Source organism: Equus quagga, chromosome 18 (assembly GCF_021613505.1).
Source record: "Equus quagga isolate Etosha38 chromosome 18, UCLA_HA_Equagga_1.0, whole genome shotgun sequence".
Classification (NCBI taxonomy): Eukaryota; Metazoa; Chordata; class Mammalia; order Perissodactyla; family Equidae; genus Equus; species Equus quagga.
In genome coordinates, this window is record NC_060284.1 from 46,502,068 (window position 1) to 46,525,069 (window position 23,002).

The 23,002-nt window shown below is 42.9% G+C and overlaps 1 protein-coding gene across 4 annotated transcripts in view; it reads left to right on the plus strand.

Annotated features, from left to right (window-relative positions):
- The window catches only part of SLC22A15 (solute carrier family 22 member 15), a 74,514-nt gene that overhangs the window by 23,743 nt on the left and 27,769 nt on the right, over positions 1-23,002 (plus strand). For all 4 annotated transcript variants that reach the window (XR_006885955.1, XR_006885953.1, XR_006885954.1 and 1 more), the window contains exons 3-4: positions 16,236-16,368; positions 17,026-17,190. Coding sequence is in view for 1 of the 4 variants with exons in the window: in XM_046645031.1 (XP_046500987.1) it covers positions 16,236-16,368; positions 17,026-17,190 (298 nt within the window). In the remaining 3 variants the exon portion in view is untranslated. The remainder of the gene's footprint in view (positions 1-16,235; positions 16,369-17,025; positions 17,191-23,002) is intronic.

Here is a 23,002-nt window from a genome sequence, read left to right on the forward strand (position 1 = left end):
ACTTCAAAAATTTTTGGTATAACAAGATATTCCAGGTTCATCTTGCACCTCCCTGCCCCAACCATGGTATTGGCCATTTCTCCAGAAAGCTCTGGTTCTGTTTATTGCCCTCTATAGTGAGAGCCGTAGGTCTGCTCTCCACCACACCTGTGACCACATTATCGTGAAAGTGAGTCTCAGACCAAATTCTACCACATATGTGAACCCTTATTAACGAGATTCTTAGTATCAAAGAAGCACAAAATAAACTATCTTTCAGGTTTATGAAGTCTTCACTCTGGTTTTTTCAGTGTCCTGAACACTGCGTGCATGATAGGTCACTGTGGACAAACTCTAGTTTTCCGTAGCCAGGGTACTGACACTCCCCTCTCCACTAGCATCAAGTAGACAGAATCTTCCAGACTTCAGGACCAAGGAGAGGTTTTAGCCTAGGGCATCACCCTTGTAGACAAAGAGTACAGACCACACTGGATTATCTCAGAAATTAATGGAGGGATAGTGAGTGTCTCTAAAATATATTGAATTAATCCATATATCTTGAATGCCTTTAATTTCAGGAGTAGCTCATTTTTTATATTCCTCATTGCTGGTCAACAGGCCACTAATTTAATCAAGAATAAGCAAAGCACCCATTGTTGGTAGAGACAATGATTACAGAAGCCCTTGTAGTAGCTCCCTCTGGAGAATGTGCTTTCTGAAGAGAAGGCCAGCTGACCATCACTGGACAATGCAACCTTGATTAGAATGCTCCTGGTACCAGGGTGAAAGCTTGCCCTAAGTGACATTTATGCAGAATATCCCATTGTAGGTGCTTAATACTTTAAAGTAGATAATATACCAATACTATGCTTCAGCCCAGCAGACACACAACGAATTTCAATGGAATTGAATTAGATTAATACTAATGAAATCTATAATTAGGAGCCCTTTTAGATGTCGCCAGAAAGACACCATTATTAGCCAATGTTCATTGAGTAATTACTACTTGGCTGATGTAGGGAAGACCTTGATACAAGGAAGGAGAGTGCTGTTAGACCGTACGCTCCAAGATAGCAGGACTGGGTGCCCTGGTCAACAGTGCATCCGCTGTGCTGGCACCCAGGAGGTTCACCATGAATGGTGCTTGACTGGAGGCTGAATACAGAGGGAAGGGAGCCCGGAGCCCTACTGCTCCCAAGATAAGGAGTTGGTAGATGCAGGAGACATGGAGTTAAATAGCTTTCCCGGCAAGCGCTGGAGATCTTTAAAGCAGCTCTGAGAAGAGGATAAAGGGCTAAGACGGCCCCCCCCACCCCATTCCCGCCTGTGAGAGTAGCCCTGTCTTCTTCTTCTTCTTACCACTGGGCTGTGTCAGTGAGTCACTGTCTCTCTGCCATCTGTCTTTGTCTGATTGTAACTGTGTGTGTCTCTCTCCCTCCCTCCCTCTCTGCCTCTCTCTCTTGCATCCTTCCTTCTCTCTTTTCTCTCTCTCTCTTTCTCTCTGTCATTTTGTCTGTCTGTGTCTGTTCCTCTCTATCACCACCTCTCTCCATCTCAGTCTCTGTATTTACCTCCCGTTTCTTTCTCCCTGCCTTTCTCTGTCTGTCTCACTGACTTTCTGTCTCTTTCTCTGATGTTTCTGTCTCTCTATCTCTGTATGTATCTCTGTGTGTCTTTTCTCTGTCTTCTGCTCTTTCTTCCCCACCCTTTCTCCCTCTTCTGTGTTACTCATCTCTCCTCATTCTCATTCCCACCCATGCACTGAGATACACATACTTGGATATGTATGCTGTTATCTATGTTGAATATACATATGTCATTATAGATTTATAAATATTTGGTACTTTTCTCCCATAGTATAGAGGCACGCAATATATTTCCATCTCATCAGAAGGTCAAACAATTATCTACCTCAGAGGTGTATCTCAGCACAAATGTTTCCTGCGCAGATAGTGATCTTCAGTCTCCAGTGGTACTGCAAGATGTGTCCAGAACCATGGGTGGGGGTGGGGCTGCCCAGCTGCACAGCTGGGTGATATCAATGCACTGCTGTTCCATGAGTTCTCCAGGGGATGCTCCGTGGAGACTAGGGGGTCATAGTTTGGGCTGAATTATCTTTGGAGCATCCCAGATGCTAAGCTGCCTGCTTCCAGCCTGAGTGGGTTCGTGATGGTTTGCAAGGGTACTTGTGGCCTGCCCACTCTGTTGACGGAGGAGGACGGGTGGCATCTCTGGCTGCACAGTGGCGGAAGTCCACAGTCCCCGCAGGATGCTCAGCTGCAATGAAACTGCTCCGTAATTTACAAAGACTTTGTGGTTGAGAAGATGTTTTACAAGCTTTAGTAGGTAGAGGAGAGGGAAGAGGCAGATAACCGTGACTACCTTTTGACGCACTCTTGCATCAAAGAATGAGGGCCTCTTTCCCAGACACCTTCCTTATGCTGCTTATTCAGTCCTGCCAACAGCCCTACCCTATAGATTACACAACTGACATGCAGAGATTTTAAGGAATTTTCTCCAAATCACATACTAATACTGGGATTCAGTGAACCCATGTTCCTTCTGCTTTACCAGTGATTTTCAAACCTTTTTTCCCCCTTTGATTTAAGTGGTATCTTAGTGGCATTTCAGTATTTGGAAGAGCTGGATGCTTTGCTGCTGTCGTTGAAGAGGAGCTGGGTCCAGGGCCCCAACACCTCTGCCGCTGCCAGCCATCCTTGGTAGCCCAGAAGCACTTTCACAGAGAACAGGGGAAGAGCTTGGCTCTGCCTGGGAAGAGCCAATGGAAGTGTGGGTTGGGAGATTGGCGAGAATGAAGGTTAGCAAAGTGACCAGGGGGTGATAGCACATGGTGCACACACACTGGGTTGAAAGCTAAGGAAAATAAATACTTACCTATGTGGGCTGCCAGTCACGTGCTTGCTATTGTCTCCGATAGTGAATGCTAAGGAAGAAGGGCAAACAATCAGAACGTTTGTATCGTGGCTTGCAAATTAAAAGTATAAGAACACATTGGCTCAGAGTAGCTGGGCGACTCACTCAGTGTCACACAATTAGTAAATGAAGGAACCTGGCCACTGATTCCTGTGGCCTTTCCAACATGGCATGTGACAGAAGCAGGAAGGGAGGCAGGGAGTCAGTGCCCCTATGAATCTGTCAGGAGCTTCTTGCCTTCTCTAAGGTGATGTGACTCTCAAGGTATTTGTGTCTAGCTCATGAGGATCCTGGCTAGCAGTCCCGCACAGAACAATCACGGAAGTAGTAATGATTCAGTTAAGCTTTAATAATAATCAAGCCCAAATAAACTTACAGGTTTCCTGATATAACAAAAATAACAAAGGAGAATTAAATAAAACGAACAACTCCCGTGCCCCTGAGCAGTTCACTCGCCTGTTCAGAACCCAGCAGCCTGCTGCCCTCGTCTTAATAGTGTCACCCACTTATCTCCTCTTTGAATGTATTCAGGGAGACCTAAGAAGAGGCTCATCTGCTTTACATTTTTAATGCAGAATCTCATGTTTTCCCTGAAGTCATTTTATTTTATTTTGAGGTACAAATGTCCACCCTGTGTGACCTCATCTCCACCACTCAGAGTGTGTGAGTTACATGTGAGCAACACACTCGACTTCTGCCTTGGACTTGGGCGCCCTGTTTGGGTGCTGTTCCAAGTCCTGGAGTGGTTTCCAAGTTTCCTGCTGCCACTACCAAAATGACAAGTCAGCGGAGAAGCAGCAGAAGAGGGAAGAACAATGAGGATGATGATCAAGGAGCGGCCGGGGCCAGCAGTGCCAGGCGGACGGCAACCTCAGCCTCTCTTTAGCCTGTGTCCTTCAGGGGCTGCAGGTCTCTATGCTGCTGGTTGAGTTCACCTTTGTTACAGTGGATTGCAGTCCCCAACCAAACCCTCCGCTTAATTTCTTAGCTTTAATTCAATTTTGATTACTTCGCTAGTTTTTCAGTTGCTCCTCCAAATCTCCAAAGTGGTAATAGTGAAACTGGCATGCGAACTTGTTAATAAGTTAGTAAATATCCTTAATGTACAATTGATGGTATATAGATAACATAGGGTTCATACTGAATTATTTGGTATAAAATGAGAGTTAAAAAAACAAGTGTAAGTCTTGCTGATCTCTCCTATAAAATTCCTGAAAATAAATGTTACGATAGAGTCTGCAGAACTCTATAGTTTAAGGAGATTATGTTAAAAATACTAATTTTTAAAGCTCCCACTCTGAATCTTATTGCATTCATGTCAGGCTTTGCAGGAGTTATTCATGGAAGGTTTGGGGAAGGTGAATAAAAGGTTATGTAGATGTGATTAACTTAGCATTAATGCAAAAAGAAAAAACCCACCCTCTAATCTAGGAGTCTTGACTATTTTAAAATGAGCTAATAGCCATTGGGGTGAATTTATGTAGCAAATTGCTGTCTGCTGTATTCAAATTATTCCCTGAGCTCTGACTCATTCAGAAAGCACCAAATATCACGGAGACACACAATTATCATGCTTAATTAATCTTTGCAACCAAAAAGAGTAAGGTTGGAATCTTTAATATCATTGTGGATATCGAAGAACTGAAATTGACTGATTATTATCTTGAGATTAATGTATTTTGCCCAAGCCATACCCTGGGGTCAAAAGACAGAGTATTAAAACTATTTGAAAAATTCACTGCAGTAATTGCTTTAGGGGCTAATTTTTTTTTAATATCTTGCTTCCTTACGCCTGTACTACTGATTGTTATAGCCTGCACACTTCACCCATTAAGTGGTAATTCAGAGTGACAACTACATTGAAATGAAGCAAGTTAGTTAATCACTGTGAAACTGTTCCTGAAATACCCTAAGTACTCCCTAATCACAGGAGGCCTCCGATTCCCTGATTTTCTCCTCAAGTGAGATTTTCCTGTACAAAGCGGTAAATATTTTTATGGGAAATACGGGACGGTGGAGGGATGAAGTTTGGTTGCAATTGTTATCAGAACCGTTCAGAATTTTCCCTAGAACACTCACCGCTCGGAGGCTGTGGAGAGCCCTCAGGGATGTGCTGTATGGCTGTGGGGGAAGCTGCTGTTTGTTCCAGCCCCACAGCCTTGAAATACTGACATGCCGTGAGTCTGGGTAGGGCCGTGGCTGTGGTAACGTGACTTGATTTTCATCACGGCAGGACTTCAGGTGACAAGAAGCTCGATCAATAAGTATGTGCCCGATCTTGTTTCCCCATTTTGCTTCCCCTTAGTCTTCCTTTTCCTTTATGATCAGGTAGCCTATACCCTGGACAGCCGTGGGATCTGTCCCCCTTTTAGGGGAGCCTGAGTTGGGACGAGTGGTCTACACTGGGCTCATGAACAAGTCTCCTTTTAGAAGAGACACAGCAGCCAGGTGAGGAACTTAGGTGCCACTCCCCGACCTGCCATGGCCCTGCCTGGCCTGCGGGTTCACTGCCAGTGTGTATCGTCCACAGCAAAGTTCTTATCCCTGCGGGATCCTCCATGTTCTATCGGGGATGTTTGTGGACCAGTGATGATGCTTTCAGGCCCCACTGCTTCGGTTACTCAGGCCTTTGGAAGTGTATGTTTCGGTGGCACAGATTTTGCCTTTAGAGCATTTTCAGCCAGGTTTCCAGAAAATTGCCATAGTTACTTTTTCTCCTTAGTTTTGTTATTATCATAGAGGCTAAAGATAAAACTAAAGGATTCTATATGTCAGCTTGGACATAGGAAGAAGGAAAGCCCCTCAAATTCCAAATCTCCCTCACACTCCCTTGCCTGGGAAAGCCATTCAGTGGCTCCAAGGAAAAGGTGACTAGTTAGGTAGTTCCCTGTGTGTCCAGGAACTCAGAGCTTGGTGCTTGAAGTCATGACGTTGAGATGGCATATATGAACATGTCTGTAAGGCTATAGCATTCATTCTTATCACATAAATAATTCAGCAAATATTTAATTAGTGCTGGCAGACACAGGGAAGCACATAGGATGCAAATATGCCCTTAAGAAGCTCACAGCGTCCTGGGGGGGAAGACAAGTAAACACATAATTCACCATACGTCGTATTAGAAGCAAGAATAGGGAGAGAGATGGCAGAAAGGAGGGAGCGGTCAGCCCTGCTCCAGTGAATCAGGCAAGACTTCACGGAGAGGAGCTGCTTCAGGTGCGTCACGGATGGATGGGAGCTCACCAAGATGAGGTGGGGCTGGGGGTGATGTGGGAAGACCAGGGCACAGCCTGTAGGAGTAGTTGGTTCCCATAAGGGCCAGGCTTCGAGGCCAAGTAGAATGAGGAATGTTTGTTTTCCTGTGGGGAGTTGCATCTTTCTGGGCGGCCACCAGGCAGTGGCCCTACAGTATCCTGTGTGGGTGTGCAGGCATTCACCTGCTGCGGGCCAGACCAAGGAGCACGGGAGGGGCAGCACTGTGTCGGGGGAGGGAAATGACCCACACTTGTCACAGCTTAGGGTACAGGGTTTTAATTTATTTTCCGCTGCCCCTTCCATTAGAGTGGTGTGTGGTGCTGGCATGTTTCTCAACCCTTACTCCATGAAACGTCACCATACATTAGAAGGGGAAAAAAGGAATGGGCAGTTCGGGTCACAGGGGAAAACTGAAGCAGAGACAGACAAATTTGTGACACTGACAGAGCCAATGAGGAGTTGCTCAGAGGAGAGGCTGGGTGTGTATCTAAATCCTTGGGGTCTTTCTTGCTGTTTAGTCTTCCTAATATTCGTGACAACTTAAGGCACATGTCTTAGGATCTGTATTCTGTTATGGTGGGAGCATAAGGCAGTGTGGCTCTATTCAGTGGACGAAAGGAAAGAAAGACGCCTGGGGATGGTTTCTTTGTTCATGTGGGTACACCAGGACATCAGATAGTACGTAAATGATAAAAGCTCAACTAAAAAATGGAAATTTTATTAAGTATTTATATTTAAAACATACATTGTTGAATCAGATAAACCTCCTCAAAAAAAAAAAAAAAAACCACTTTGGAAGTTGATTTTAAAATACCTTATTCTCTTCTCCTCACTCCCAGCCTTCTCCTTATGTTTCCCAAGCACACAGACCAGGTAACCGTAGCTTCGTATTTGACATGGAACCTTCCTTTTCCTTCTCCTTTCTACCAACCCCTACTTCTCTGACCCTAAGCCGCAAGGGTAATAGCCTAAAACAGTCTACTTGATTCTGGTATTCATTCTGATATTCAGTTGATTTTTTCATAGCTTCCTGAATGGAACACATGCTGGGCATTAAAAAGTGGAAGTTTTTACCCAGCATATTGTAATTTCTGTGCTTCTGATTAACACATTCAAGTGTAGTGTTATATCACTAGTTAGCTCCAGAATTCTAAGACTCAACTAATGCGAGCATAGAGTACTCAAGAAGGAGATTTTGAGACAGATGTCTTGGCATCAGGTCCAGGTTTTGCTGCTTCCTCTAGAGTGATCATGTCTGAGCTACAGTGGTATCATCTATAAAATGGGAATAATAATAATAAATATCTATTCTAAAAGGTGGTTGGGCGGCTGGCCCCGTGGCCAAATGGTTAAGTTCGCACGCTCTGCTGCAGGTGGCCCAGTGTTTCGTTGGTTCGAATTCTGGGCACGGACATGGCACTGCTCGTCAAACCACGCTGAGGCAGTGTCCCACATGCCACAACTAGAAGGACCCACAAGGAAGAATATACAACTATGTACTGGGGGGCTTTGGGGAGAAAAAGGAAAAAAATAAAATCTTTAAAAAAAAAAGTGGTTGTTGGGATTACAAGAGAATATTATGTAAAAGTTGGTTGATTATTAAGTATCTGGTTATAAGGGTGTTACAGCCTTCTTATTTGATGTATCTTTGATATATATTTTTCATTACTCAGATGTTAATTTGTTTTTAGGGTTATATATGCACGTAGTCCATTTTAAAGCAATAATGCATTTTTTCAGATTATCATATTTCTGCTGTATCAGAAAAATGATTGATTTGATTTGTGACATTTCCGTAAAGTTTAAGATTTGATAATTTCACAGGAGATGCTAAAGACACATTTTGTTACTTCCTTTAAAATTTATTTTCAAGCTTCATTCAGTCTGTGGTTGGCTTCATATGATACCTATTCATGGATGACTCAGCCCTGGTATCTGGATCCAGCTTGAGTCCATTCTCTTGTCTGAGCACCCCATCCCCCCTGCCCCGCCCCATGCACGCTGGCCTGGATCATGTAATGACCTTTGATAGGTCTTCCCACACCCATGCTGGCCACCTCTGTTCCATTCTCTGCATTGCAGCCAGAGCACGGTTTCTTGACATACACCAAAACTTTATCCTTTTTTTGGGAGATGCCATTTATTCTCAGCCTCTAAGCAGTAAGAATCCAAATATTAAACAGAAAACCTCCCAGATGCTTCATTAATACCAAGTCAGTAGTAACTGTCTCGACTCCCTTCACTTCTGCTTGCCTGCCTCTTCTCTTTAGGAACTGGAAGGCCCTGCGTGCCACCTGGGTCTCTACTCACGCAGTATTTGCCATATTTATGTTCCTTTCATCTTTCATGCTTGAGGCACCTACTCTTGGTGTCTGTCCCCACTTGTGCCTGATTTTCTCTCAGGTTGGCTTTCTTTAGATGAGTGGATGAATGTACCAATGCTTTTAATGCTCACATCCTTTTAGAAAATACAGTATAATAAATGCCCAACTTATGAACTCAATTTAGTGATTCTGGTAAGCATAGGAACAAAAATACAGATGTTGGTTAAAAACAAAAGGAGATTTAGCCAGGTCAACCTGAGAGACTGAAAATATTTTTCTTTTATATTCTTCCTTTTATGTTATGTATGGGAAAAGAAAAGATTTCCTGCTTTTTCAATTTGCAAGTGATTTTTCAATTTGGAATGAATTAGTATAAAAAGAGCATTCATTCTGTAGCTTTAGAATTTGGCTTGTAATTTAAAAAAATAGTAGGAGAACCATCGCTTTAGTAATCTAGCCAATTAAGGGTTTGAGTGATTTATAAATTTATGATTTTTAAAATGTAAAGCCTCATAAAAAACAGATTTTTCAAGAATGTCATGCTCATCATTTTTAGGTTTATTATAGTTTAATTTCTGATGTCCTGGTGATATCCTGGTTTGGGTTTTACCTGGTACTGAGTGTTGACCAAAGGGGCAAGAAAATAAGCCAAAAATTGAGTCTAGGCTGGTGGGTGACGTCTTCCAAAAACTTTAAAAACAGGTTATATCAGTCTATTGTCTTGAATACTATCACTCTTGAATATCGATCACTCTCCTGGTATATCTTGTCTGAGCTTTGACAAAGTAAAACCCTTTAGATCACACAGTAGGTATGTGATAAGCATGTAAATTATATTTGGAAAGTTTTTGAAACTGAAAACAAAACAAAACATTTGAGCCAAAAATCTCATACGTTAGGGGACGGGGCATGTGGAAAGTTGGTTGTAAACACATTGTCCTATAGTAATTCAGTTGGTGTTCCAGAGTCAACCACTCCAGTCCACCTAGATCTGTCAGAGAGATCTCCAGCTTCACATTCTCTAATTTGCTTTTTTAAAATCTGGCAATACCTTTCAATTTTTCTGTCAGTGCCTAAATATATTCCAGGAGAAATAGGGAGAGGCATTAGCCCAGCCAGCATTGACCTGAAGAAAAATTACTAGACACTTTGACACTTTGGAACTAGCAGCCTGAGAATCAGAATACGAAATTTGCTGGTCAGACATCCCTTGGGATACTTCTTCCTAAAACTATCATCCAAGTTGATAGCCATCCAGTTGTTGGAAGGATGGTATTACAGCCTTTTTGATGGATTTGAGAAGTTTTGCCAATGTGGTCAACAGAATTGGTAATTATGGAGCAGCCGTATTAACCACTCCTTATTGATTAAGCACACAACAGATCAGTATAAGCCTGAACATCTTGGCCATATAAACAAACTAGCAGGAATTGAGCTGCAGGATAATCAAGGCTAAAGTTGCAGGCCAGATTTTAAAGGCATGTAAGCACCGAAACAAACAGCAAGGACATGGAAAATATAAAAGCTAGTATTTGAACTCTAAGGTAATAAAAACAAGTATAATTAGGCCTTGTTTATTGGCCATGGTAAGAGAGAAAGGATATCCCTGTGACAAATACAGTCCTCTCTTTTCTGGGCCAGCCTGGTATCTCATATTGGACTCAGTTTTCGAGCTGAAAGATGTCACCATGGGCATTCCTCACGAGTTGAAAATTCTACCACAGAACTATCCATATATCCAAAATAAATTAATTTTTCACAAAACAGAATTTCTCCAAATTCTAGAAGCTGTTTTAATCTCTTCTATGTGAAACTTTAAAATGTGTTTTATCCTTTCCTTTACAGAACCTTGAATCAAGGCTTTTTAACATGATTTAATCTTTTTTGATGACTCAGGCCATGCATATTGTAGAGTTTGGTGATTGGAGGTCTTGAAGAGATTGAATAATGTTTGGAGCAGGGGTGCTAGAGGCAATGAGTTGGAAGACTAGGGGGTGGTGATCTCAGAGTGGGACGTTCAAAATCAGGATTTTAGAGGTGATGCAGTTATTAAGGATGACAAGGTCCTGGACAGGAGTTCTTAGGCTGATTGCCTATGAGAATCATCTGGAGAACTTCAAAAATAGGCCAATGTCTGAGCCCTACCACAGTGTTCTCAGGGACCCAGGCTCCTTCCAGCTTTGACTTCAGCAGGCCTAATGTGGGCCCCTCATCATCATGGCCCCAGATAGAGCTCCAGCTCTCAAGTGGGCAGTGAGCAGTAGGATGGTAGAAAAGAAGAAGGGGCAAAGGGCAAATCAGCTGTTGCTTGAGACAAATTCCTGGAAGCTGCCCCATGATGCTTCAGCTTCCATTCATTGTGCGGAACTTGATAACGTGGCCACACCTAATTGGGAGGAGATTGGGACTTTTAGTCTTCACTCTGGGTAGCCATATGCCCAGCTAAACATTCTGGTACTATTGAAGAAAGGAAGAGTGGATATGTCAAAACAAGCTAGATTCTCTGCCGCAGGAGGCTAGTGGGTTACACAGTCTGCTAATGTGATCTCTAGATGAGCTGATGAGAAGTTTGGCTATCTACCCCTATCTCTCAGGTGCATGGCTGTAAAAGGAAAAGCTGCCTCTACTTGAGAGGGACCTAGTTCAGTGAGTGATTTCCTTAGGGGACAGCCAAATTTCAACTGGGGCAAGAATGGAAAGCACAGAGAAGGATATAGGGGCTTTCCTGAGGATGACGTTCTTTCACTACCCATCATCCCCCTTATGTCTTCCTTTTCCCCCTCGCCAGCATATATTCCTTTATTATAATAGTCACTCCTTTGCAAATCTCTGTGACTCCCTGCTCTGTGGTACTCCTGAGAAATCCCCAACTCAGTACGCTTAACTCCCCACCTCCTCCTCAAAGTGATAACTGCAAAGCTCCAGGGCACATTCAGCATGGCGTGGCAGGGCCGCAACGTTTCCCTTGAATGCGTGCGCCACATCCCACTCAGAGGAGCCTTCTGTCCCCTTCCTCCTTGGATTTCTAACTCCCCCTGACTTCTACTCCCTTCAACCGTCCACCTCACTTGCTGTTTCAGTGAACAAGGAATGAAGCAATCAGATAGGAGTTCCCTCGCTGCCTGCTTCTGAACCCATGTTCTGCCTTCCTCCTTTCCCGCCTTTACGGCGGCATCTTCCTGCTTCTAGGAAAGACTAACCTCTGTACTTTGTACACTCAAGCGTATTCCTTCTTGCTTTTCCCAGTACTTTTCTCCTGGGAGGATCTCTTCTCTACTGGATTGCTCTCATCAACATGCACATACATTAAAAAACATGCCAATAATCTTTGACCTCACCTACCTGTCCAAATACTGTCCCATTTCTTGGCTCTTCTTCACAGCAAAACTGATGGGAGCCACTCTGTGCACCTGCTGCCTGCCGTTCCTCCGCCTCCACTTCAGCCTTCTCCAGTCTGGCTTCCATCCGCACTCTACTGAAATTGCGATTTTTAAGTATCCGTTTTGTTTCCAAATATAACTGCACGTCTCTGTCCTCTTCTTACTTGACCTCTGAAGCGGCATTCGACATACTTTTTTTTTTTTTTTTAAAGATTTTATTTTTTCCTTTTTCTCCCCAAAGCTCCCCGGTACATAGTTGTGTATTCTTCGTTGTGGGTTCTTCTAGTTGTGGCATGTGGGACGCTGCCTCAGCGTGGTCTGATGAGCAGTGCCATGTCCGCGCCCAGGATTCGAACTAACGAAACACTGGGCCGCCTGCTGTGGAGCGCGCGAACTTAACCACTCGGCCACGGGGCCAGCCCCATCATTCGACATACTTAACCACCCCTTCCTCCCGGAATCAAATTTCCACTTGTAGTCTTTGCAACACCACATTCTCCCTGTTTTCTTGCTGTCCGACTCCTACTTGTGAGTTTTCTGTAATGGTTCTCTTCTACTCAGCCTCTGAATGTGTATGCCCCTGTCCTGAGCCTTCTTCTCTGTCTATAGGTTCATAAACCCTCAGGTGCTCTCCCTTGAGCTCAGGACTCCTATCCAAATGCTTGCTTGGCATCTCCGTTTGGATGTTTTATAGGGATCTCACCCTCTGCGTGTCTAAACAGAACTCTTCCTTTCCCACCACACACCTGATACCCCCTTACAACCCAGTTCATCTCAGTAGACCTCACCACCCATCCACTGAGTGGCTACAGTTAAAACTTAGGTAAAATCCTTGACTCTCCCTTTCCTCCCCTCCACATCTCATTCATCACCAAGTCCTGGCAGTTCTGCCTTCAAGTATGTACCAAATCCATGTAATTTTATCACCATTGCTTCCACCTTTGTCCAAGCCCCCGGTATCTCCTGAACTATTACAGTAGCCTGCCTGCTCCCAGCTTTTCCTGTTGTAATGCATTCTCTAAGAGTAGCCGGAGTAACCCTTAGAAACATAAATCCAATAATTCACCATCTTCCCTTTGCACTAGAATAAAATCCCCGCTCCTTGCTGTGGCCCAGGGCCCTGCGTGATCTGATGCCCGCTCGCCTCTCTGGCCTCGTTTCATCCCATCCCCGCTGAGGCACACTGCTGTGTTCACCTTCGGGCCGTTACACTTACTGTCATGTTCCCCAGACAGCTTTTCAGGGTTCGTCACTTCTCATCATTCAGGTCACAAATGTCACCTCCCCAGAGAAGGCTTCCCTGAATACTTTATTTAAAGAGGTTCCCTCCCAGTCTCTCCCTCTTTGTTTCTTGTTTAATGTCTATCTTATACTCCATGAGGAGAGTACACTGGGACTTACACTCCACGAGGGACCATGTCTAGTTCATTCACATCTGTATTCTAAGTGTTTAGAATAGTTGTTAACCTTAGTAGAAACTAATCAAATACTTCTTGAATATCCGAAGGAAAAAAATGTCCAGAACATATTTCAGTTTTGTGTCCTATTGCTTCCATCGCTCTCTCATTTATATTTTGGCTGCCAAAAAGAGCAGTAACTGCCTCATTACTATTTATTTATTTATTTATTTTGGTGAGGAAGATTGGCCCTGAGCTAATATCTGTGGCAATCTTCCTCTATTTTATGTGTGGGATGCTGCCACAGCATGGTTTGATGAGCAGTGTGTAGGTCTGCACCCAGGATCTGAAACCACAAGCCCTGGGCTGCAAAAGAGGAGTGCTCAAACTTAACTTCTACACCTCTGACCAGCCCCCTGATTACTATTTCTAAGGGCGATGACACCCTAGTTTACTGTTTCTAATCCACGAAGGGCTAGGAAAACCAGTTAATTAACCTTGTTAAGAATTGCATGTGGGCCGGCCTGGTGGTGCAGTGGTTAAGTGCGCACGTTCTGCTTCGGCTGCCTGGGGTTCGCTGGTTTGGATCCCGGATGTGGACATGGCACCACTTGGCACACCATGATGTGGTAGGCGTCCCACAGATAAAAAAAAGTAGAGAAAGATGGGCACGGATGTGAGCTCAGGGCTAGTCTTCCTCAGCAAAAAAGAGGAGGATTGGCAGCAGATGTTGGCTCAGGGCTAATCTTCCTCCAAAAAAAACAAAATTAAATTGAAGAATGAGAGCATTTAGAAGTAAAGCACAGCATTAGTGAGGGGGCATTATCCTTGTTTATTTTCCAAAGCCTGATTTTTTTTTTTTTTTTGCGTGGAGATGTCCAGAAATCATCTTATCAAGATCTTTATCAATTCAGTCTTACAGGAAATATAAGAGAAAGAAGTTAAATGTGCTTTGGGACATAATGAGTGTTTGTCGAATCATGGGAAAGGATGGTCTGAAAGATGGAGAAGGGACAACCAAGACGAGTGCCTCCTCGCATGTTCTCTGAAGGGGATCGTCATAAACCTGTCTTCGCAGACTTTAGGACAGGGGCTGCGAAGGGGAAAGAGGAGCATTCTCATGGTTGTCTGAGATTACCCCTGTGACACAGCTTGACTTATCTTTATAACCAAAGATCACCTTAACACGTCACTAGACAGGGCTTTAGATAGTGGCATTTTAAGCAGAGGATGATTGCTTTCTCTTAAAAGTTCATAAGTTTCCCTAAAGTAGAAGATAATAGTACTCAAGAGACTTTTTTTTTATTGTGGTAAAATATACATAATATAAAATATACTATTTAAACCATTTTTAAGTGTAGTGCAGTGGCATCAAGTTTTTTCTTCTTGTGCACCCATCATCACTATCCATCTGCAGACCTTTTCATCATCCCAGACTGACACTCTGTACCCATTAAACACTAATTTTTCCTTCCCTCAGCCCCTGGGAACCACTATTCTGTTTTCTGTCTTTGTGGATTTAACTACTCCAGGTAAAGGAAAAACACTCCTTCTGTGTTTTCTCTACTGTCAACTGTTTCACTTCTGACACTTCTGGCCACCAAATGTGGGGGGTGGGGTAGAGGGGGTTCCCTCATCAAGCAATTCTGCCACACCAGCTGAGTGTCCTGCAATTCAGTTCAGTTCTGACTGTCTGTCTGGAGTTAGCATTAGATCCCACAGGTTAAATCCAGCAAGACTGCCCCTGCCCCTCCCTTCAGACACCAGGCACAAGTCCAGGTTGTTTCCTGTGCTTCCAATCTACCCACTATAAATCAGAGATTCCTGTGATCTTCTCCTCGGATTAGATTAATTTGCTGGAGCAACTCACAGAACTCAGGAAAGCATTTTACTTACTAGACCACTGGTTTATTATAAAAGGATATAACTCAGGAACAACCAGTTGGAAGAAATTCACAGGGCAAGGTATGTGGGAAGGGATGCAGAGCTTCTGTGCCCTCTGAGCATGCCACCCTGACAGCACCTCCACATGTTCACCCACCTGGAAGCTCTCTGAATCCTGTCCTTTTGGTTTTTTTTGGAGGCTCCTATGGAAATTACAAGGGTTTCAAGAGCTATGTACCAGGAACAGTGGATGAAGACAAATATATTTCTTATAAATCACAATGTCACACACACAAATGGAATCATACAATATTTGTCCCTTTTTATCTGCTTATTTCACTTAGCATAACATCCTCAAGGTTCATACATATTGTAACTTGTCCAAATTTCATTCTTTTTAAAGCCTATATAGTATTCCATTGTATGTTTACACCACATTTTGTTTATCCATTCATCTATTGATGGACATTTGAATTAGTTCCACCCTTTGGCTATTGTGAATAATGCTTCAGTGAACATTAGTGTACAAATATCTGAATCCCTGCTTTCAGTTCTTTGGTGTATATAGCCAGAAGTGGAATTACTGGATCATATGGTAATTGTATCTTTAATTTTTTGAGAAAAGTACTCAAGGGATTTAAAACCCATTAATCAATTGGAGAAGAGGGCCATTCATTTGTTGCTTCATGTATGCCATCTAGTATGTTAGGCATCGGAGAAATGGACACTAATGGGACATGACTCTTCCTTTCTAGAAACACAGAGGTTTAAGATGAGGGCCATAGTCAACAGAAGGGTAAATAATTAGGTATTGTATACTGCGTTCAGTGCTGTAATAAGATGTGTACAGAAAACTGTGGGAGCACAGTATAATAATAATGATTCCTAGTTTTTCTGAAGACAAAGTCTTCTTGGCTGTTGTCCGAGATGGATGCCCTCCTGAGTTCTGGTTAGCAGTGGGTCATACGGTGGAGAAGTTCCTGTGTACAAGTTTTTGTTGTGCATTTGTTTTTTAATGGCTAACTCAGTCCATCCATCTTTTCTTTGACCTACACGTCTCTCTATTGTTTTTCTTCCTCCAGTGGTTTTTAATCGCCGACAGATCTTACAAAGTCAGTGCCGCGAGCTCTTTCTTCTTCAGCGGCGTGTTTGTGGGAGTTCTCTCTTTTGGTCAGCTTTCCGATCGCTTTGGAAGGAAAAAAGTCTATCTCACAGGTAATCGGTTAGAGTGTTCGTGAACTGAATGAGAGGACTTATTTCCCTGAGGTTCTCGGAGAAATAATGAGGGGACTATTTCCGAAGGTTCTCAGGGAATTGCCGTGTAGACACAGAACTGATTTTTATTATACTGGCAGGAGGCCCAAATGCAGCCAGAGTCGATTCTGGCCAAGCATTTTAGAGTGACCAGCATACCTGGGGAGGCCAGATATTTGCAGTGTAAGCATTTCATTGGTGATGTGCTTTCTGCAGCCCCCAAATTCTAATTCCTGCCTTGTTTCTCAGGAGAGCAAAGATTGACACAGTCCACTAGACCCATTTCCCTACATCTTGTGTTGATTCATGTCAAATGAGGTTGATGGGACTCAGCATAGTTCTCTTGACAAGCTGAGTATGAGCTAGGATTTTTTAATTTCCAGCATTATCATGAATAATTGAACACTGTGTGTGATTGACAGAAACCAACTTGTAACAAAGAAACAGAACTCGGTTTTTCTTTACACTTTTTAAGAGAAAATGTTAAAAAAAAAAACCATAGCTCAGAAAATTTAAGTTTACAAAGATTTGTCTTTACAGACTAACAAATGTAGTTTATTGCTTTCATCAAATGCTGTTTTGCCTCTGGATTATTGAATACTGTTCCTCTCTTTCTAGGTTTTGCCCTTGACATCTTATTTGCTATTGCAAATGGATTTTCCCCCTCCTATGAGTTCTTTGCGATAACTCGCTTCCTGGTGGGCGTGATGAATGGAGGGATGTCGCTGGTGGCCTTTGTCCTGCTGAACGAATGTGTGGGCACTGCCTACTGGGCACTCGCAGGTACTGCTTGAATCCCCTGCAGACGTGGAGATGACGAGCTGCTCCAGAAAGCTTTGCAGGGAGCAGCTGTAACCCTCGAGTCTAAAAACGCATTTGGACTTGAGGTGCTCTGTCCAACTATTTGATTTGCTTTCCTGAGTTTATTCTGTATGACCTTGAACGAGTCATTTTATTTGTTGTCCTCTGTGGCATGTCTGTCCTGGGGCCTGCCTCACTGATGGTGCGCTTGCCCCCCATCCTCACAGGTGTCTACACATGGTTGTGGGAGTGTCGATTTCCTCAGAAGGGCATTAACTGCTTTTTACCTCAAACTGAGAAGCAGTGCAGAGATAGGAATAGAAATACCAGAAACTCCTTTCTCAGAGCCTTCTTATTCTATTTTATTAAATCCTTGTCTCATAGGCCTTTCTGACTTATACTGTTCTCTTCAAGCCAGCAGGCTGTACTATTGTAGCATTTTTTTTGACTGATGTTTAAGCTCCAAAATGGAGGCCACATTCTGTATTATTTTTAACCATCCCGTCATCTTCTCAAGAACTACGTTACAGTAAAATAAATGATTTAAAAAGTTTATTTGACTTAAAATAATGTCTTGGGAGAGTGACATTTAAGATTCTACTTTGTATTCTGTGGGTTTGCAATGATACGTTTTTGTCTGTTTTGCTCTTCATTCACTTGACATTTATTGAGTACTACTGATCTTCTTGTACTAATATGGGAAGTAAGCTGACCGTGTGACTGATAGAAATGTGTCTAAGTGAGGATGAGGGGACACCAGCTACCATTTGCTGAGCATCTGTTATGTGCCAGGTACCACCCTAGGCATTTGACACATATCTGTAATATTCCCAGAGCTTGCAAGTTAAGAATTTCTACCTTCATTTTATAGATGAGGAAACTGAGCCCCTGAAAGGTGGTGATATGGCTGTTTTCACACAGCTTATAACTGATAGGACCAGGATTGCAACCTGGGTCTGGCTGATGCTCAAGCTCATGTCCTTCCCACTGTTCCCTGAGGACTCTCCTCTTAGAACTTGAGTGTGTCACCTCACATGACTGCTGGCGTGGTGGGCCTGTTCTTTCTAACCGATACTGTTTTCGAAGTTGGTGAGGGCTAACGAATTGAGCTGGAAGACAAAAGCTAAATAAAATAGACTTCTGCTCTATTTCTATGTCCAGTAAACTGTTGTCTAAGCTGAAGGATGTGTAGAGTTGGACAAGTTAGAACTAGGCTGGATAGAGACACCAGCTCCGTCCTAGCAGCACAGGCTTTCTTCCATCTCCCACTCAGCAGTGTTTTATGATTTACTCTGTCTATGGAAGCTTCCAAAGCCTTTTGGGATGGGCTCCTTTTTCTCCTAACCTAGCTCCTAAGTTAGGACCAATGAGAAAACTTCTGAGTCTTTAATTTGCATTGTCACTTTAATGTCATTTTTTCAAGTAGTGGGGTCAGACTTGCCGGGACTAGACTTGCCGGGACTTTCCAAGAAATTAGTAATGATGGTGATCATGATCACTCACATTATCCAGGAAGGACACAAAGGCGCTCTCTCCTGTGGTTGTGGTTTTCCTGAAGTCCAAAATCTTGCTCACGTCGAGCATCATGAGTACATGTTTTTCATGTACCCAGAACGTTCCTCTATTAAAATATTCACATTTGCCTTTAGTCATTCCATGAAGAAGATGCTCTTTTACAAAACACATCTCCTACCCCCACCCTGCCAGATTATCTAGCATTATTCCTGTCCTGTTGCATGTTTGGGGCAAAAAGAAAGACTTCCTGGTCTCTTGCTCCTTTTCCAGTCACCCAAAGCCAGTGAACAGATTCCTATTAAAGTGCTTTAATGTGCTGTTAAAAACCTGCCACAGTGGAACCAGATGGTTGCCAAATTCAGTGTGAAATTCAGAGCGAGCGTGAGAGAGTTCCCTGAGGGTGGGTACCCTGACTGTACCCAGGACAGAAGTCAGATTCTGCGCACCTGGAGCTCTTCTCTGAGGAGCTTCCTACGTCCCTTTCCCGGGAACCAGGGTCTTCCCCAGAGTTTTGTCCTCGGCCTTCTGTACAAGCTGGATTCTCTCCAGCACAATCTTATACACGCCTATGACTTCAAATATGCTAATGAATTGCAAGAAGTTTGGAAAAAACCTGAATGATCAGCCATAGGGGATTAGCTCGAAGTGGCCTAATTATTTAGCAGTAAAAAAGCAATTTGGAAATTTATGCTTGATTCAAAATAATATTTGCATTATGTATAAAATACTATATAAAGTATGTACAAAAAAGTATAAGTGTAAACTGAAAACACCCATTTTTGACCAATTTGCAGGGTAGTAATTAACAAGAGTAATGAAGATAATTGATGGAAAATTATTGAGGATTAAAAAATAAAATACTAAAGTATGAAAATTTTCATATTAATATATTTATTATTTAATTGTATTCTATAGTATTAATATGTTGTAACAAAAAGAACTGATGTTCATGGTAAAAAAAGTAAGATATATATACAAGTGAAATATGGAGAATACATCTGGTCCCAGCCAGCTAGAGACCAGCACAGCTAACGTATTGCTGTGTGTCCTTCCAGAGCCCTTCCTTTGCATATCTGTTCCTCAACATTCATTTATTCAACAGACCCTGCCATGTACCAGACACTGCTTTTTTAGGCACTTGCAATAAAAGGGTGGACAAGCCAGGGGCAGGTGGGAGAAGCTCCTTGCTCTTATGCAACTTATATTTTAATCCGGAGAGGCAGAGGAAATATGAGATAATTTCAGAAAATTATAAGTACAATGAAGAAAATTAAACAGAGTAATGGACTAGACAGTAATTGTAGGAGACAGTTACATTAAATAGGATAGAGAAAACCTTGATGTAGGTGTTTGATCTCAGACGTGAATGATGAGGAAGACCTGGGCGTGTGAAATTCTGAGAGAACATTCCAGCCAGATGGAATGGCAAGGACCAAGGCCCTGAGGCAGGAATGAGCTTCTTCGAGGGCCTGGGAAGATGCCCGTGGCTGCCGTGTGGAGAGTCAGGGGGGATGGGGTGAGATCAGGTTGGAGGGACTAGACTATATTGGGCCCATGACAGGCCAAATGAGGAATGAGCATTTTACTGGAAGTGCAGTGGGAAGCCAGTAGGCAAATTAGATAGAGGTGCCATAGGACCTTATGCACAGAAACAGTACTCTGGTAGACGTGTGAAGAATGGATTGTAGAGGAGCAAGGGTAGGAATTGAGGGGTCATTCAGGTTGCTCTTGTGGTTGGCCACGGGGAGCCTGCTGGTGCCTTAGACAAGGTGGGAGTAGTGGAGGAGAAGAGAGGGTACATTTGAGCTGGATTCTGGTGGGAATAGGACTTCTAAAGGAGAGAAAGAGGAATCAATGAGACTTCATGGACTGTGCTTGAAAACTGGATGAATCATTGGTGCCATTTATAGAAATGAAGTCATCGCTATACACTATTTTCTAACCTGCTGAAATGAAGCTTTTACTAGTACAAAGTGAGCAGGAATAGCAGAGTTGAAATGAATTGAAAATAAGCAGAAAAGGGATCTTACAAATAGGCATAAATACCTAAAGGCTCATAAATAGTTACAGTTACAATAGTTGCTGTCCAGAATTACAGTACGTAAAAGTGGTGACTTAAAGTGTTCATTTTTATTAATTTTTTTAACCAAATAACCTAGAGCCTTATCACGTCTACGTCTCTGCACCTTATCCCTGTTGTCATTTCCTGGCATACTTGTGCAGCTTCTTGCTGGACGTGACATATGATGTCTATTGGTTCCTTAAATAAAAGTCTTGCTTTCTTTCTAAAACCTCCATCATCTCCGGGACCTCTATTTCTGGTAATGTTATCACAATATTTAAGTTCGTCAAACTAGAACCTCTGAATCATTTCCTCTTGTCCATCATATCAATTGATACCGAGTCTTACTGATTTTAAGTGACAGAGACTCAACTCCGAGGAGCTTATGTATAAAGGGAAATCACTTGGTTAACAACCAAACCACAGAAGAGCCAGACCTCAGAGATGCCCAGAGCAGGAAGTCAGATGCTTTTCATCTCTGCTCCCCATCCTCTGAGAAGCTTCCTTTGCTCAGTCAGGAATAGGGCCCAGAAGCTCTCACCTTCACCACCAATTCCAGTATTTAAAATCCTGAGGAAGAGCTCTGATTGGCCCAGCTGAGGTCACCCCTGCAGCTAGGGGATCTATGATAGGCAGCCCCCACTTGAACCACAGAGATGAAGTAAGTGGAGGTCAGGTCTCCAAAATATGAAAGAGAGGTTGTTGGATTTAGAATGAGTGCTAGGTAGACAATATTTTGTAATAGCTATTCACCACAGGAGGCTTTCAGCTGGGTTTTTTGGGGAGGTTAATAGAAATACAGGGCTATACCCATAGTACAGGACAATATAACTAACATTTGTATAGCATACCTTATTTAGTCTGAAACTAAAACTACCCTTTGAGGTAGGTGGTATTATTTATGTTGCACTGATGAGGAAACTGAGGCTCGGAGACAGTTAGTGATTTGCCCAAGGTCACACAGTAGCGTGTGGCAGAACTAGGATCTGAACTTAGTCCATCTGAAATGGTCCCATCCTCTGGGCTCTCTTCTTTTTGGCTTCATTGTTGTCAGTAGATACTGAGTGCTCAGAACTGTTCTGAGCAGTGACAAAAAGCCTTATTCTTGGGAACCAGGTGCTATTTGATGCACTGTAATGAACCTGTGATAACTATTATCTTAAATTTCCAGGGAAATCACACTGTCCCCATTGCCTTACCTGTTGGACCACATGGTCTGAACCTGCTGAATGTGCCGTCCTGCCAGCTCTCCCTTTCAGTTCTCCCTTCTCCTCTCTAGGGCAAACAGTGTACAAGTCATTATTTTTTGCTGTAGATTGATAATCTATGGACAAGAATAAAAGAAAACATTTGTTTTACAGGATTGGTGTACAAAATTATTGTAACGAGATCAACAAAGTCCTATTGCTATGGGATGCCCTCTGAAATCACCTTTTCCTAGAAGGGTGATAGAGAGAGGAATGGTATACGATGCAGACTCCCTGGTCATACTAGCCGGGGTACAAGTCCCAGCCATGCCACACACAGCTCCATGTCCTTACACAGTGGCCCCGCACCTTCTGAGCTACCTCCTCACTTCGTTTGTGGCTAATAATGGTGCCTACTTTATAGGACAATGTATGTAAAAGGCTTGATGTTCAATAAATAGTAGCTTTTATATACATAAATAGTGGCTATTACTACTACTAATAGCAATGGAAGGATTTAGAGAAAGTGTGTCAGAGGTATAAAATTTGCCAGTATATTGGGCAAGCCACGGGTTTAACCCATCTCAGCATTTATTTAAAAAAATATAGGATTCTTAACAGTCCCATCGTTGATTTTCTTCTCTCAGTGTGCTGACAAAAATCCATGCTTCGTGGAGCTTTCTACTTGGGAGAGACAGATGAGAATCAAATAAATATAAAATGTCATATATGTGATGGTGATAGATTAGGCAGGGAAGGGTGATAGGGAGAACTGGGGAGCAGGCTGTGATTTCATAAGGATTTCAGGGACAACTTGTGTCTTAAAGATGAAGTCCCAGTGTTGCAATAATCTCACGACCCAAAGACCTTATTGCCATAGAGCAAAAAACATTTCCAGACCTCAGCCACGGGTTCAGGCAGATGTCGGTACCACATTCAAGGCAGAGAGCATTTAGGCAGACCCTTAAAATTCATCTTGACCACGTGTGGTTTGTATTTTTCATCTGTCCTTCCTCCTTGTCCATGAATT